The sequence below is a fragment of the Canis aureus genome, chromosome 22 (assembly GCF_053574225.1).
Source record: "Canis aureus isolate CA01 chromosome 22, VMU_Caureus_v.1.0, whole genome shotgun sequence".
Classification (NCBI taxonomy): Eukaryota; Metazoa; Chordata; class Mammalia; order Carnivora; family Canidae; genus Canis; species Canis aureus.
Genome location: NC_135632.1, coordinates 29,360,121 through 29,374,215, shown reverse-complemented (window position 1 = coordinate 29,374,215; position 14,095 = coordinate 29,360,121). Strand labels below are relative to the sequence as shown.

Genomic DNA, 14,095 nt, shown 5'->3' with positions numbered 1-14,095 from the left:
CTCATTACTACTCCAACTTGATTACCTAGAATTAGCAAATATATAATAATTAAGGTAAAAGAGGTAAGAAATCTTTTGTAGGATACCTTTTCAGTTCTTTTGCCTTAACTTCCTGCAGTATCCCCATTCTGATTCACCTAGGCTCACACTAAATTTGATTTCAAATAGTAAGTGCCAGAGGTTGGAAAACTGTCTATTCTAAACATAAAATTCTCTTTGATCTCAATGGCAAATTTTATTTATGCTTATTACTTTCAATGAAGTCAAAGGGAATCCAAATATCTAATGGCTATATTTTAATTCTTAGTATGTCATAAATCATTCCTTTAAAAATTATATTACTAGTCTACATTTTTGTCATGATTTACAGTTTGCATGTATTATTGCCTTTGATCCTCACAGTTGTGTGAAGAGCAACCAATCATCTTTCCCATTTAATGAAAAAAATGAGGTTCCTTTGAACTCTTATGTGAGAAGGCCACTTTTGACTGTAACTTATAACTTAATCTTACTTCCCACTCTATGCTGGGGAGATAACCATCTTAGAGAATAGATATTATACCCCACATGACAATAACTAGAATTAAATAAAATCACAGGTGCAACTTGCTCAACTTACTACCTAAAGGTGCAAGAAATATTAGTTCCCTTTCTCAGTCTATGTATTCCATCATAGCCATCATCAAAGAGAATTACCCTATCATTCATTATATATGTGTGTGTGTGTACGTATATATATATGTATGTGTGTGTGTGTGTATGTGTGTGTGTGTGTGTGTGTGTATATATATATATATATATATATATATATATATGCCACAACAAACTTCTCTGAGAGGTTGAAGAGGAAGAGAAAAGGGAAAGTTTAAATTAGAGACATTTGTTTTTAAGTAATTGTACTTTATTTTGTAGCAGGGAACATTCTTGGTTAGCTATATTAAATAACATATAAAGTGGGTTTTTTGAGCCTTTATTTTTGAAGGCCTATTTAAGAACCACATATGTGTAAGCTGTATATGTATATGTGGTTATGTATATATGTGCTGATATAAATACTGGCAGATAAATAAAAAGGGATACTAAAATATGTATGGGGTGGAGGGATTAGGGTAGGAGGCAATCACCTTTTGCTTTATATATTTCTGCACTATTTGTCAACAATTACTTCTTTTATAATTATTTAGGTCAACAAAATCTTTTTTTTTTTTTTTTTGAGAGAGGTGGGTAGGAGGGAGGGAGAGAAAGAGTATCAAGCAGTCTCTGCGTCTGAGATCATGACCTGAGCCAAAACCAAGAGTCAGATGCTTAACTGACTGAGCTGCCCAGGCACCCCGCTCAACAAAATCTTTGAATCAATTTATATACACAATTATGTAAAGACATTTAAAAATTCAGATTTATCATAAGAAACATATTACATATAGTAGATCCACATTTGCACAAAAATTTGTTTTCTATTCTTTCACATGGCTTTAAAATTGTAACTAATTCAAGTGTAGATACAGAAGAAAAATTTACCATACATATGTGCCTTCAAACATACCTGGAAATCGACAGCTCTTTTATTTGCAAGATCAGCCTTGTTTCCTGATAAAGCTATTACAATGTTAGGACTGGCTTGCCTCTGAAGTTCTTTAACCCAGTTTTTGGCTCTGGCAAAGGACTCCTTGGGAAACAAAGAAACAGCTATTTGGCACAGGCTCAAAAAATGGTTAGGAAGTGTCTTTGTAAGACAAGGCTTTAAAGACTCTTCAATGTGACTCTTGGAAAGAAAATCTTAGGACTATTGTATTATTTGAGACACTTTAATCTTTTTTTAATCAGCTCTTCTAAACTCATAAAAACTTTGGCAGAAATGTCATACTTGGCTACCAAAAAAAAAGGGTCTTAAAAAATCTTTAATCAAAATTGAGTATCAAAAATGTATATTCAAACTAGTTACAATGTAGAATACATTTCTACTTACCTCATTTGTGATATCATATACAACTATGGCTGCTTGTGCTCCTCTGTAGTACATTGGTGCTAAGCTATGGTATCGTTCTTGACCAGCTGTATCCCATATTTCAAACTTTACTGTTGTATCATCAAGACACACAGTTTGGGTTAGAAAAGCAGCTGAAAGAAGAAAATATCTGTAATAAGCTGATCAGTTCTCCCCTAATATTTTCATAATACAGAAAACACCTGGAAACATGACATGACATATTGCATATACACAGTTAATAGTGGCTTGTGATACTTCAAAGATCTGTGCTTTAGAGCTTGATACACATATATGCTTATGTAAGACCTTTAGATTAAAATCACAGATTCAAAGATTTTTCTACACTCTTAATAAGTTTATTGTAATAGTAAGTTTAATACACATTTCTTAAATTGCTTTACACACTGTAAATTTGAAATTTTAAAACTTTAAAACAATTTAAGAAAAATACTGATATTCTTGAAAAACTGCATGGAGGTAGGTGGAAGAGAAAGGACTGGCATACCTGTAACTACCATCTACACTGTCAACACAATGCCCCCTCCTCCATTCTCCTGATATTTTTTGGCATAATCTGGGGATTTATTAGTTCCAGACCTATATCACTAAATTTTTTTGTTACGATATTTTCCCTTCAAAACATAGCACTTTAATTTTTAGAACTGCTATGATCTCAACCTGGACTTAATTTATTAACTATATACTCAATATTAACTCCTAGCTGTTTCAATCCTTAAATTTTGCATGTGCTTTTTTTTTTTTTTATCAGTTCTTTTCTCAGATTTTTAACAAGAAAGTATACTTTTTTAAAGTAATCTCTATGCCAAACATGGGGCGCTTGAACTCACAAGCCCAAGAGCAAGTCACAAGCTCTACCAACTGAGCCAGCCAGGCACCCCAAGAAAGTATTTTAGAGTGATATTATTGTTTTTAAAGCTAAGAAGTTGCTGTCCAATCTTACAGAATGCCCATTATGATCCTCTTAGTTTTAGGAATAAACATCAAGAAAAACACGGAGATAGATATTCACAAAAAATGAAACGCCATCAATTTACCAAAAAACAGGTTATAATCAAGTGATTTGAACTTTAAAAAAGTGTTGCCCACTGCACTAAAACAAAGATACTTGGGAACAAGACCTACATATAGCCGTTCTTAGTAGCATGCTGACACGTTAGTTCTTTTCCTTCATTAGCTTCAGTAGTTAAGGCCCTGTTGCTCTATCATTCATGTTAGTATGCCCCTACCTTTTATTTTCAGCTCTAGGTGTGATACTGAACTCTTTCTCCTAAACTGGCGTGAAATTAAAGTCATAAAATTGTCTAGAACTCTGTCCTATCATTCAAGAGAGTTATGATCCACTTCTGTAAATTGCAGTTTATCTAGTAATGTCAAATGAGCTGAATAAGCTAAATCTAATTAGATATACATTTATTTTTACATTAAATATAACATTTATTTTTCACAGTATTTCTATTAGGTCAACTGGTTGCTGGCTTCATACTAGCAACCATAACCTCAGTTTTGCAAACATCATAATTGGAAATTTATTTTAAGCAATTTCTAATTAATAGTTTTGTGAATTCTCAGAAGTGGCTAGTCATAATTAAAATATATTCTAATTCATCAACCCTTTTTAACATATAAAATTAGCAAAAATATCCATTTTCTTAAATCCTGTATATATGGTAAAGGATTCCAAAAAAGTACTATATCTCTTTTTCAGTCATGAAAGGTTCTCCTGCAAAATCAAAAAAATATTTCAAAACACTTTAAGTCTCTAAAACTGTATTTTTCCATAAAATGAAAAGGAGATAAAAATGGGATCACAAAATATAAGCCATTTCTCAAGTACAGTTTGATGCAACTTAAAAAAGAAAAATCTGGATTACAATTTGCATTCAGACTTTGTTTTCTCTTTTCTATGACCACAAAATATACCGGTAGGAAAAACATTCATTTATACTGACATAAATCAACCCTAGGCTCAGAAATATATCTATCAGTTATGCTGCCTTAAAGGAAATATAATCTGATTCTTGAACACAAAAGATATCACAAAATGATACTACTCTTTTCTATAAATGTATGTACAAAAATGACAAAATACAGGCAAAGAAATTTCAACAAATACATTAAAATAACAGCCATGACCAAGTAGATTTATAAACACAAAGCTATCACTGACCAACAGGCTAAAAAAGAAAAATCATATATTTAAATAAATTACAAAAGGGCAGTTGAGGCAATATCCATTCCTAATACACATGTAGGATTCTTCCTTAAAGTTTATCAAGTGTCCATTCTATCTGTAAGCCTGAAATTAACATTTTAATAGTAAAGCTCTTAATCAGTCTCTAAATTTAGAAACCAAACAAAAATATCCACTATCACCATTATTATTTCAAATATCCTTATAAAAAAATAGGTTTTTAAGAAAAGATATTATTTGTAACAGGCAAGACTGAAAAAAAAATTCAAAGGCTAAAAAAGTCCAGACAAAAATGAATTCTTTAAACTGGCTAAAACATGTTAAAGTCAACAGCCTTCCGACACACTGCCAATAACCAGGTTTTCAATGCTATGCTGGGAGGAGAAAGGATCCCAATCATATTAACAAAGAACAAGAACAATCAATTCAAAAAAAAAAAAAAAAAAGAACAATCAATTCACTCAACTCCTCTTAGAAACCATCCATCATCACCCATTTTTTATAGCTCCCACTTCTGTGCAATGAACATTTTCACACTTTTTATAATCACTGATTTATATCTTTTTCCTTTAGACTGGAAGTTTTCTTGAGAAATTACTGTTAGCTATTCTTTTCCATACCCAACATCTAATAAAAATCTCCGGTCATGTAAATATTTGAAACATTTGCTACATGAAGTTCATGAAAGATATGTGGCACTATTTTGGGGATATCTTAAATAACATCTGAATAGACAAACAGTTCCCAAATGGGGAAAAAAATGGACACTTCAAAAGGCCTCTACTCAAGTCATTATATAACACAATCTCAAACAAAGTATCATCAGGATAATTTTAACTTGGTAATACCATACTGTTGTTCATGTAGTATGATACACAGAGCATAATGTTGGAGGAGGAGAAATGGACCAGTATTTCGAGGCCAGGGAAAACAAAAGTGCTGTAGGGCCACAAGGACAGAAATACTGTTTGTTATGGAAGAATTCAGTATTATTATAAACATTATATACTGCAAGACCATCATGATTCCTTAAAGTTCTCAAGTTTTCAAATACTTCCCCCATAAAACTCAGTGAAGTACGGCTGACATCTTCAAATCCTTAATGCTTCTAAAATTACATTGTTAGTCATTTATAAGGTTATAAATTAAATTCTGACACTCAAAATATAAACTACTACATAATACTGTAGCAACATTAACCACCACAAACTTACCTGAATCTGTACAACCACTTTAATTTATCCAAAACGTCTATTTTCTGGCTAAGAACCATCACTTTCTTAGACCTCTTCATTTTTTCTTCATCACCAGCACTAGCAGTTGGTTTTCTTTTCGGGCCCATATTTCACAAAGAAACAGCTTTTATCACTTCGAGAGTTACTGTGTACGCGACGACAAGTAGAGAAAAACAAAGCTGCGTTGAGATGCGGGTGCTGGCCTGTCTAATAGGCTCCCTCTTTGAGCTACATGATCAGTTCCTATTGGTAAGCCTGGCAGCAAGCAACATTTCAATCTCAGCAAAACTACAAATTAGTGAATCACAGACCTTGCAGTCCAGCTGAGAATAGCTGAAACTATAAATGTTAAATCTGCAAATACCAAAGGCCTACAATGGGTAAGACCTTCATAAATAGTAAGCAAGGAAGAGCCACTGCAATATACTGGGCAAGGGAAAAAAAAATATCCAAATCAATAGCATTAACCAAAAGTTAACAACTCAGAAAAAAAAGTTTAACAAATAAAATGATTCTACATGAATTAAAAACAGAAGGGACTAAAAGCGAAAAACCAAGGAACCATCCCAACCCTCAACTTATCAAATTTGATGAAAAAGAATTACCTTATTAGAATTAACCAAAAATTCTATAAGATTATCAATTTGAGGGCAGCCCAGGTGGCTCAGCGGTTTAGGACCGCCTTCAGCCCAGGGCTTGATCCTAGAGACCCAGGATTGAGTCCCACATCGGGCTCCCTGCATGGAGCCTGCTTCTCCCTCTGCCTCTCTCTGTGTGTCTCTCATGAATAAATAAATTTTTAAAAATCTTAAAAAAAAAAGATTATCAATTTGATTACATAAAAATTTGAGATTTCATTTGCAAACATGTTATCATACACCCAAAACACAGGGGTGAAGACATTTTAAGAAAATTTCTAGAGTATTAAGAGATTAAGTTTTAGAGAAAAATTCCAAAAGCATTAAGGATAAATGTGTCAAGAAAATTCACAAGAGGAATAAACATTAAAAAAATAAGTCAACATCACTAGTAAAAAACAAAATCATTCTTCCAGCAAAAGTTGAAAAGAAAAACGGCTCTTTTACCTAACTTAGCCAAAAGAAAAAACTTAAACAGTAGGGCACAAGCTCACACATCTCTGGTGACACTAAGTAAATGTTTTGAAAATAATTTTGCCAACATGTAGCAAAGCCATGAAAATGTTCATACTTAATTAGTCTAGTATCTCATGGAATCTCCAAAAGATGGTATGAGGAGCAGGAGAGTAGGGACAACAAACCTTGATGCTCGAAGAATTTTTGTATTTAACAGTTAGAAACAACCTAAAATGTATAAATGAAAAAGTACTGGTGGCTTGGCAGGTATCAAGTAGCAATTAAATAAACGGCTATAAAATGACCTGTTCAAATGCCAAAAAGTAAATATATATATATATATATTTTTTTTTCTTCCTGGTAGATATGGTAACATCTATGTAAAAACATGACCAGAAAAGCACAGAAGAAACTAAAAAACAATAGTGTCTTCATAGTAGGATCATGACTGAAAGTTCTCCCTGGAAACAATGACTTTGAGTAGTAGTGGATTTGTGGCCTTTTAAAAGGCTCTTACTGAAAGGTAAGAATATAATTGCTAGACAAGAGAAGGGCCTTGCAAGGTTCAGGTTCTCAGAAGTAGATCAAAAATCCAAATGAGACTGTTTGGAAGTGATTTAAGGAGAAGCAAAGGTTTTAAGAGACAAGGAATTTAATAACTGAGTTCAATGGGTTTGGATCAAGCTTCAAGATGAATATCCAATCAGGGAGGAGGATGGCTGGGATTGACCAAGTAGCCGCAAGAACCAGGTACCAAAATTATCAGGGTAGAAAATGGCTTGCTAGGAAATGAGTATCAACAATAGTAATCTAATATAGTGAATTTTCTCACATAAGCACTGACTTCTGATAAAATTTTACATAGAAGAAAATATGGATAGTCTAGAGCTGACAGCAGGCAAAATAAAAAACTGAGCCCATTTTTCCCCCATTAACATCATATGTGCATAGTGAAGAATACTCAGTTGATTATGGCAGCAAAAACCATGTATTCATGAAAGAATTACATTTCAATTAATGTGGGAAGAAGGGTGATAAAAAAGATTAGGCAGAGAGGAAACAGTGACAAAGCACAAAAAGAAAATAATCCAAAAGCAAATCCATCTTATGAGATGATCTATAAATACTAATTGCATAGGATTCATTCTAAAAAAAAAAAAAAAAAAAAAAAAAAAATCAATGAGCATCTGTTAAAGAGATTGATATCCAGAATAAAGATATCCTAGAACTCAGCAACACGAAAAACTCAAACCACCTAATTAAAAAAATGGGCAAAGAAACTTAATAGACATTTGTCCAAAGAAGATATACAAGTGAGTGAGAAGATGCTTAACACCACTAATATCTGGATCCACTACTCAGTGGAAAATAGAAAATACCACAATGAGAAGCCACTTCACACTCATTAGGAGAGCTAGTAACAAAACAACAGAAATCAAGAGTTGGCAAAGATACGGAAAAACTGGAAACCTTGTGCACTGATGGGACTATAAAATGGTATACTGCTATGGACAATGGCAAAAATATTAAACAGAATCACCAGACGACCCAGCAATTCCACTTCTGAGTATACATCCAAAAGATGTGAAAACAAGGACTTGAACAGACATTGCCTTATCTACGTTCAGAGCAGCATTACCCACAATAGCCAGGAGGTGGGAAAAAACCTAAGAATGGAAAATGAAGGATCAATGAAAGATAAAGCAAAATGTGGTGTTAAACGTGATGGAACATTACTCTGCTTTAGAAAGGAAATTGTGACACATTAGAATATGGATGAATCAATCTTGCTGACAGGCTAAGTGAAATAAGCCGGTCACAAAAATACAAAAATATTGTACAATTTCCCTTATATGAAATTTCTAGAACAGTGAAATTCATAGAAAGAAAGCAGAATAGTATTTGCTATGGGCAGGGGTGGGGGAGAATGGTTAAGTTATTGTTTAATAAGCAGAGTTTCAGTTGGGGGAAGATGAGTGCTGATGGCTGCAACATTAATGTACTTACTGCCACAGAACTGTACACTTAAAATGTTTAAACTGTAAATTTTATATTTTGCTATTTTACAACAGAAATAATTTAGCAACATCTAAAGGTAACTGTTGCCAAATGAACTGTAATCCTGGAAACTATTACATCCAACTATCCTAATGGAATCCACTAACCAGGACATAGGGAGCTAGTCACATGTCACCTGCTGAACAGAATACTAGTATTTCTGATACTAAACTAATGCACATTCTTTTAAAATTACTCTTAAGAGTTTCATTTTAGTTAGTATCAAGTTTGTGCCTCAAACCTGAACACCCTAGGATGAATTGATAAGAACCAGTATCTGAAACTTCAAGGCTAAGAACCTGTGCTTGCCCCACCAAGGGTCCTAACCTTTTAAAGTCTTTACTCAATAGACTAGGTTTATATAGCAAGGATGCATCAAATAAAAAACTGGAAGCAGAATGAACACATTACAAAGAGGAAAGGTGAAGAGATGGCAGAAAGGGGAGAGGTTGTTAGAAGTTATTAAATTGTATCAGACAAATGCTCTCCAAGGAATAGCAATAGAGAAAAAAATTAATGAAATTAAGTTAGTTTTAAGAGATAAGTATCTATGAAGGACATTTAATCTGTGGACAACAGGTACTTTATTAAATAGTTTAAATAGTACTTTATTAAATTTCCAATATATGCAAGGAAAAGAGGACTTCCGGTTTCTGATACTGCAGGTATGGAGCTTAGAAGTTGCCACTCAACTCTAATATGTAAAAAGATGAACCGACAACTCTTGTATCTGTAAGAAAAGTGTCGTAGGGCAATCTGCTGCTCCCAAAATTGGACAGAAAGGTGGATACAGTAAGGACACATCTCAGAGCAGAAGGCTGGGGAAACCAGCTCAGGTAGAAAAACTGGAGTTGTAACTGACAAATTGCTGGAAATTAGGTGTGGCCAAGTCAGTTAAAAACTCCAGAGGTGGGACACTTGGGTGGCTCAGTGGTTGAGCGTCTGTCTGCCTTTGGCTCAAGCCCTGATCCTGGTCCTGGGATTGAGTCCCCACGTCGAGCTCCCTCTGGGGAGCCTGCTTCTCCCTCAGCCTATATGTCTCTTCCTCTCTCTGTATCTCATGAATAAATAAAATCTAAAAAAAAAAAAAAAAAAAAAAACCTCCAGAGGCAGCAAAAATAAACAATTCAGGCTACATCAAACTAGAAAGCTTTTGTACTGCAAAGGAAATCATCAACAAAATGCAAAGGCAACCTACTGAATGGAAGAAAATATTTGCAAATGATATATCCAATGAGGGGTTAATATCCAAAATACATGAAGAACTCATACAACTCAACACCCCAAAAAACAATCTGATTAAAAAATGGACAGAGGACCTAAAGGTTTTTCCAAAAAAGACATTCAGATGGCTAACAGACATATGAAAAGATGCTTGACATCATTAATCATCAGGGAAATGCAATTCAAAATCACAATGTACTGTCATCTCACACTAGTCAGAATGGCTAATTAAAAAACAAGAAACAAGAAGTGTTGGTGAGGAAGTGGGGCAATGGCAACTCTAGTGCACTGTTGGTGGGAATGTAAACTAGAACAAACACTACAGAAAGCATTAAAAAAAACATTTTAAAATATCAAAAACAGTAACACACAATCCATTAATCCTACCTGTGGGTATTTACCTAAAGAAAATGAAAATGCTTATTCAAGAAAGAGAAAGCTTCTTTCCCCCTTCTCTTTAGTGACACCCCTTCTCCATCGGCTTCATGAACCTAGTATTTAATGCTTCCCAGAGAGAACTTTCCAGCATTACTTGCCTTGAAAATGATTCTTTAATGTTTAGCAATGAACCTATCCAGTAAGTCAACTTAAGTGCTAATATCTGAGAATTTTACAACATAGGAATGAAAAAGGACAAGTTAAAGAAGGGAGAAGAGACAAGGAAGACTTTAATGCCCAGAGTAAGTTACAGGAAACCTGCAATCCTAAACACAATTATTTAAGCCAAATAACACATGAAGAAATTGGAAGTATCTCCAAGGGAGTAAAAAAGTGATGAGAAGACTGGAATCCTTTTGATCCCATCATCATTTGATAAAATTACTTTTGGTTCACTAACCACATCTAGAAATTTATCTTACTGAATTAAGTCCAAGGTGGAAAAAAGTTCCAAAAAAATACCCACTATTAATAAGATTACCTAAAACAGCAAACAAAAATGCAAACATTAAATATCCAACAGTAAGAGTACAATTAAAGAATGTAAGATTACCAGTTACTGAAATAAATATGAACACAACACGGAGATATTGAGAAATTGTCATTAATAAATGAAACAGAATAGCATGCCTATTACAAATGAATTCACGGAAGAGTAGCATGAAATTACAGTTAACAGAAAAAGGAAACACAATGGGCTCTAAAAAATAAGATTCTTGATCTCACTCATAATATGGGAAAAATGGGGGGATCCCTGGGTAGCTCAGCAGTTTAGCGCCTGCCTTCGGCCCAGGGTGTGATCCTGGAATCCCGGGATTGAGTCCCATTTCGGGCTCCCTGCATGGAGCCTGCTTCTCCCTCTCCCTCTGCCTGTGTCTCTGTCTCTCTCTCATGAATAAATAAAATATTTTTTTAAAAATGGGAAAAATGTACAGTAAAAAATGCAAAAAAAAAAAAAAAGCAAAATGGCAAAATCTCCAAGTACCTTGAGATAGTAAAGTAACAAGTATTCTGTGCACTGTTGTTGAAGGGCTGTCTGGAAAATTTTATCAGAATTACAAATATATGTAAACTGTGACAAAGGCAATCAACTTCTAGAAATTTACACTATAGAAATACTTGGAATATGTGAGAAATGACTGAATTATTTACTGCACTACTGTCAACAGCCAAAAATATAAAACAATGTGCAAATTCAAAACTAGAGAACCAATTTAAATATACATCAATATGATCCATGCAATGAAATACTGTTACAGCCAAGAAAAATGAAGATGCTCTTCCTAAAGTAATATGAATAGATCTTTGACAGATTGTGTTTTCCAAGATGGCTTCAACATTTCCTACACCACATTCTTCTTACATGATACCGCACACTCCTTTTAAATGTGTGAGCCTGTGACTAGTACATAATTGATGCTATCTCTGTGACTTCTGGGGATAGGTCATGAAAGGTCGCCCAGCTTCACCTGGTACTTTTTGGGACACTCATTCTTGAACCTAGCCATCATGCTGTGAGGAAACCCAAGTCAGGTGGCAAAGACCACATGTAGGTGTTGTGGCTGAGGCAGCAGTTGAGATGGTTCTCTAGCCCCAGCACTGACAGCTACCCATGAGATCAAAAAACCACCTACAAAGCCCACTCAACTCCCAGAACCATGAGAGGATAAATCGTATTGCTCTAAATCATGAAATCTGTGGTCATCTGTCTCTGAGCAATAAATAACTGCAATAGTATAAAGTAAAAAATATGATACATTATTGTGGCCCTGATGTTTCAAATTGCACAGGGTAGAGAGTATATAGATTTAAAGTAATAGTAACTTTCCAAGGATAGATAACAAAGTTACATTGTCTCTGGGGAAAATATCTGAATGGGATAGAAAACAGTAGGAAGAGTTTTCAGTGTAATGTCTTATAGCCATGGTAAGGTCCATATGAAACTTGTAAAAATGCTGAGAAATGCTAACAGTGGCCAATAATTATATATTGACTTGAGTCCAATATCAACAGATTATCCTCGTAAGTCCAAAAGTACCTGCTATCTTCAACAGTGGAAACCATGAATTATTGGTTCTTTACTCTGCTTTTAGTCTTCCATATCTATATTACCTTGAAGAGGGTGAAATGCTGTTCAACACTTCAAAAATTCTGTTCTACAAAACTTGTAAAATATGAAGGATCATTCCTTATTTCCAAAATCCAATGTCTGACTTCAACAGCACTCTTATCTTGAGGAATTTAATAATTTGTTTGGAGTTCATACTTACATCAAGATAGCCAATGATCAAAATCCCAAAACCTCTGCAATTACTCCTATTGCTTTTCTCACTCTTACACATTCTTATTCTCCTCTACCAAGAAACCTGTAATAAACAGTTCTCAATTGATGACTCCAAATTATGTTATCCTATGATAAATTCAGTATATACCATAAGATTGCATGTAAGTAATATCAGATTATGGTGTAAGATGCAAAAGGGGAAAAGAAACATTTTTCAAGGGACACCTGGGTGGCTCAGTGGTTGAGCGTCTGCCTTTGGCTCAGGGTGTGATCCTGTGGGGGGGGAGGGGGGTCCAGGATCAAGTTCTCCATCAGGCTCCCCGCAGGTAGCCTGCTTCTCCTTCTGCATATGTCACTGCCCCTCTCTGTCTCTCATGAATAAATAAATAAAATCTTAAAAAAAAAAAAACAGTTTTCAAAACCAAAGTTTTCCTGTATTTTTATCAAATCAGAATTCTTATTCTATTAAAAGCAAACTGTAAAAGCTTCCCACCTCACCACACCCAATCATCCAAAACAAGTATCTTTTATGGGCCTCTGATGTCTATAAAAGGTCAATCATCCACAAACCGTAAATGCTCAGAACAGAGTCAACAACAGAAAAGGTAGCAAAATAGACTGAATGTAACCAAAACTGATGTCATAAAGTCCAAGCCACAAAGCTTATGAAAACTTAGATTTTTTCAGTATGTAATTGAGAATATACTTCTTTTATATATACATATATGTCCTCTTTGGGGATATATATAAAAATAAATAAAACAGGAAGATCAACTGGAAGTTTAGGCCTAATTTAAATAGTGGTATGTAGGGCAGCCCCGGTGGCTCAGCGGTTTAGCGCCGCCTTCAGCCCAGGGCGTGATCCTGGAGACCTGGGATTGAGTCCCACGTCAGGCTCCCTGCATGGAGCCTGCTTCTCCCTCTGCCTGTGTCTCTGCCTCTCTCCATCTCTCTGTCTCTCATGAATAAATAAATAAAATCTTTAAAAAAATAAATTAAAAAGATAGTGGTATGTAATATCATTTTTCATACCTTATATGTACTCCCATCCTAAACCATAAGATCATCTTTGATTTCTAGTACTTAGCACAATGTTAGGCACTTGGTAAATTTATTGAGAAAATTAATTTTAAAAGAAGTTTCACAGTCTTACTTCCCAGTACATGACAGAATAAAGTAGCAAATTAGTAAATCAACAGAGGCTATTCACTAGTTAGAGCTAACTGTCAAAAATCATTGTACCAAACAGCTCTGGACACTTCAGCACCAGAGGGCAATGAATGAATGAATGTTCAAAATCCCAAATTATGAAATAAACTTTAAGAGAAAAAGATTAAATTGTATTGATTGTATAATGTGGAGGAGAGTACACACTAAAAACAAAGTTTTGCTCTTTAGGAATCCTTATTTAGTTCAATCCTCTCATTTTACAAACGTGCAAATAGGACTCACATAAGTGTTCAAAGAAGGGTATCAGGATTAGAAACAAGCTTACAGACTCCTAATCTATAGCAATGTTTAAGTAGTTGCGGGTAACATTTTAATTTAAACTGTTTAAACAGT

General features: G+C 34.4%; 1 protein-coding gene across 1 annotated transcript in view; it reads right to left on the bottom strand.

The window, feature by feature from the left end:
* RAB5A (RAB5A, member RAS oncogene family) overlaps positions 1-14,095 on the bottom strand; it is a 28,977-nt gene that overhangs the window by 5,232 nt on the left and 9,650 nt on the right. Inside the window, exons 3-4 of the mRNA XM_077865361.1 lie at positions 1,967-2,118; positions 1,544-1,666 (exon numbers count right to left, since the gene is read on the bottom strand). Of these exons, the coding sequence (XP_077721487.1) occupies positions 1,544-1,666; positions 1,967-2,118 (275 nt within the window). The remainder of the gene's footprint in view (positions 1-1,543; positions 1,667-1,966; positions 2,119-14,095) is intronic.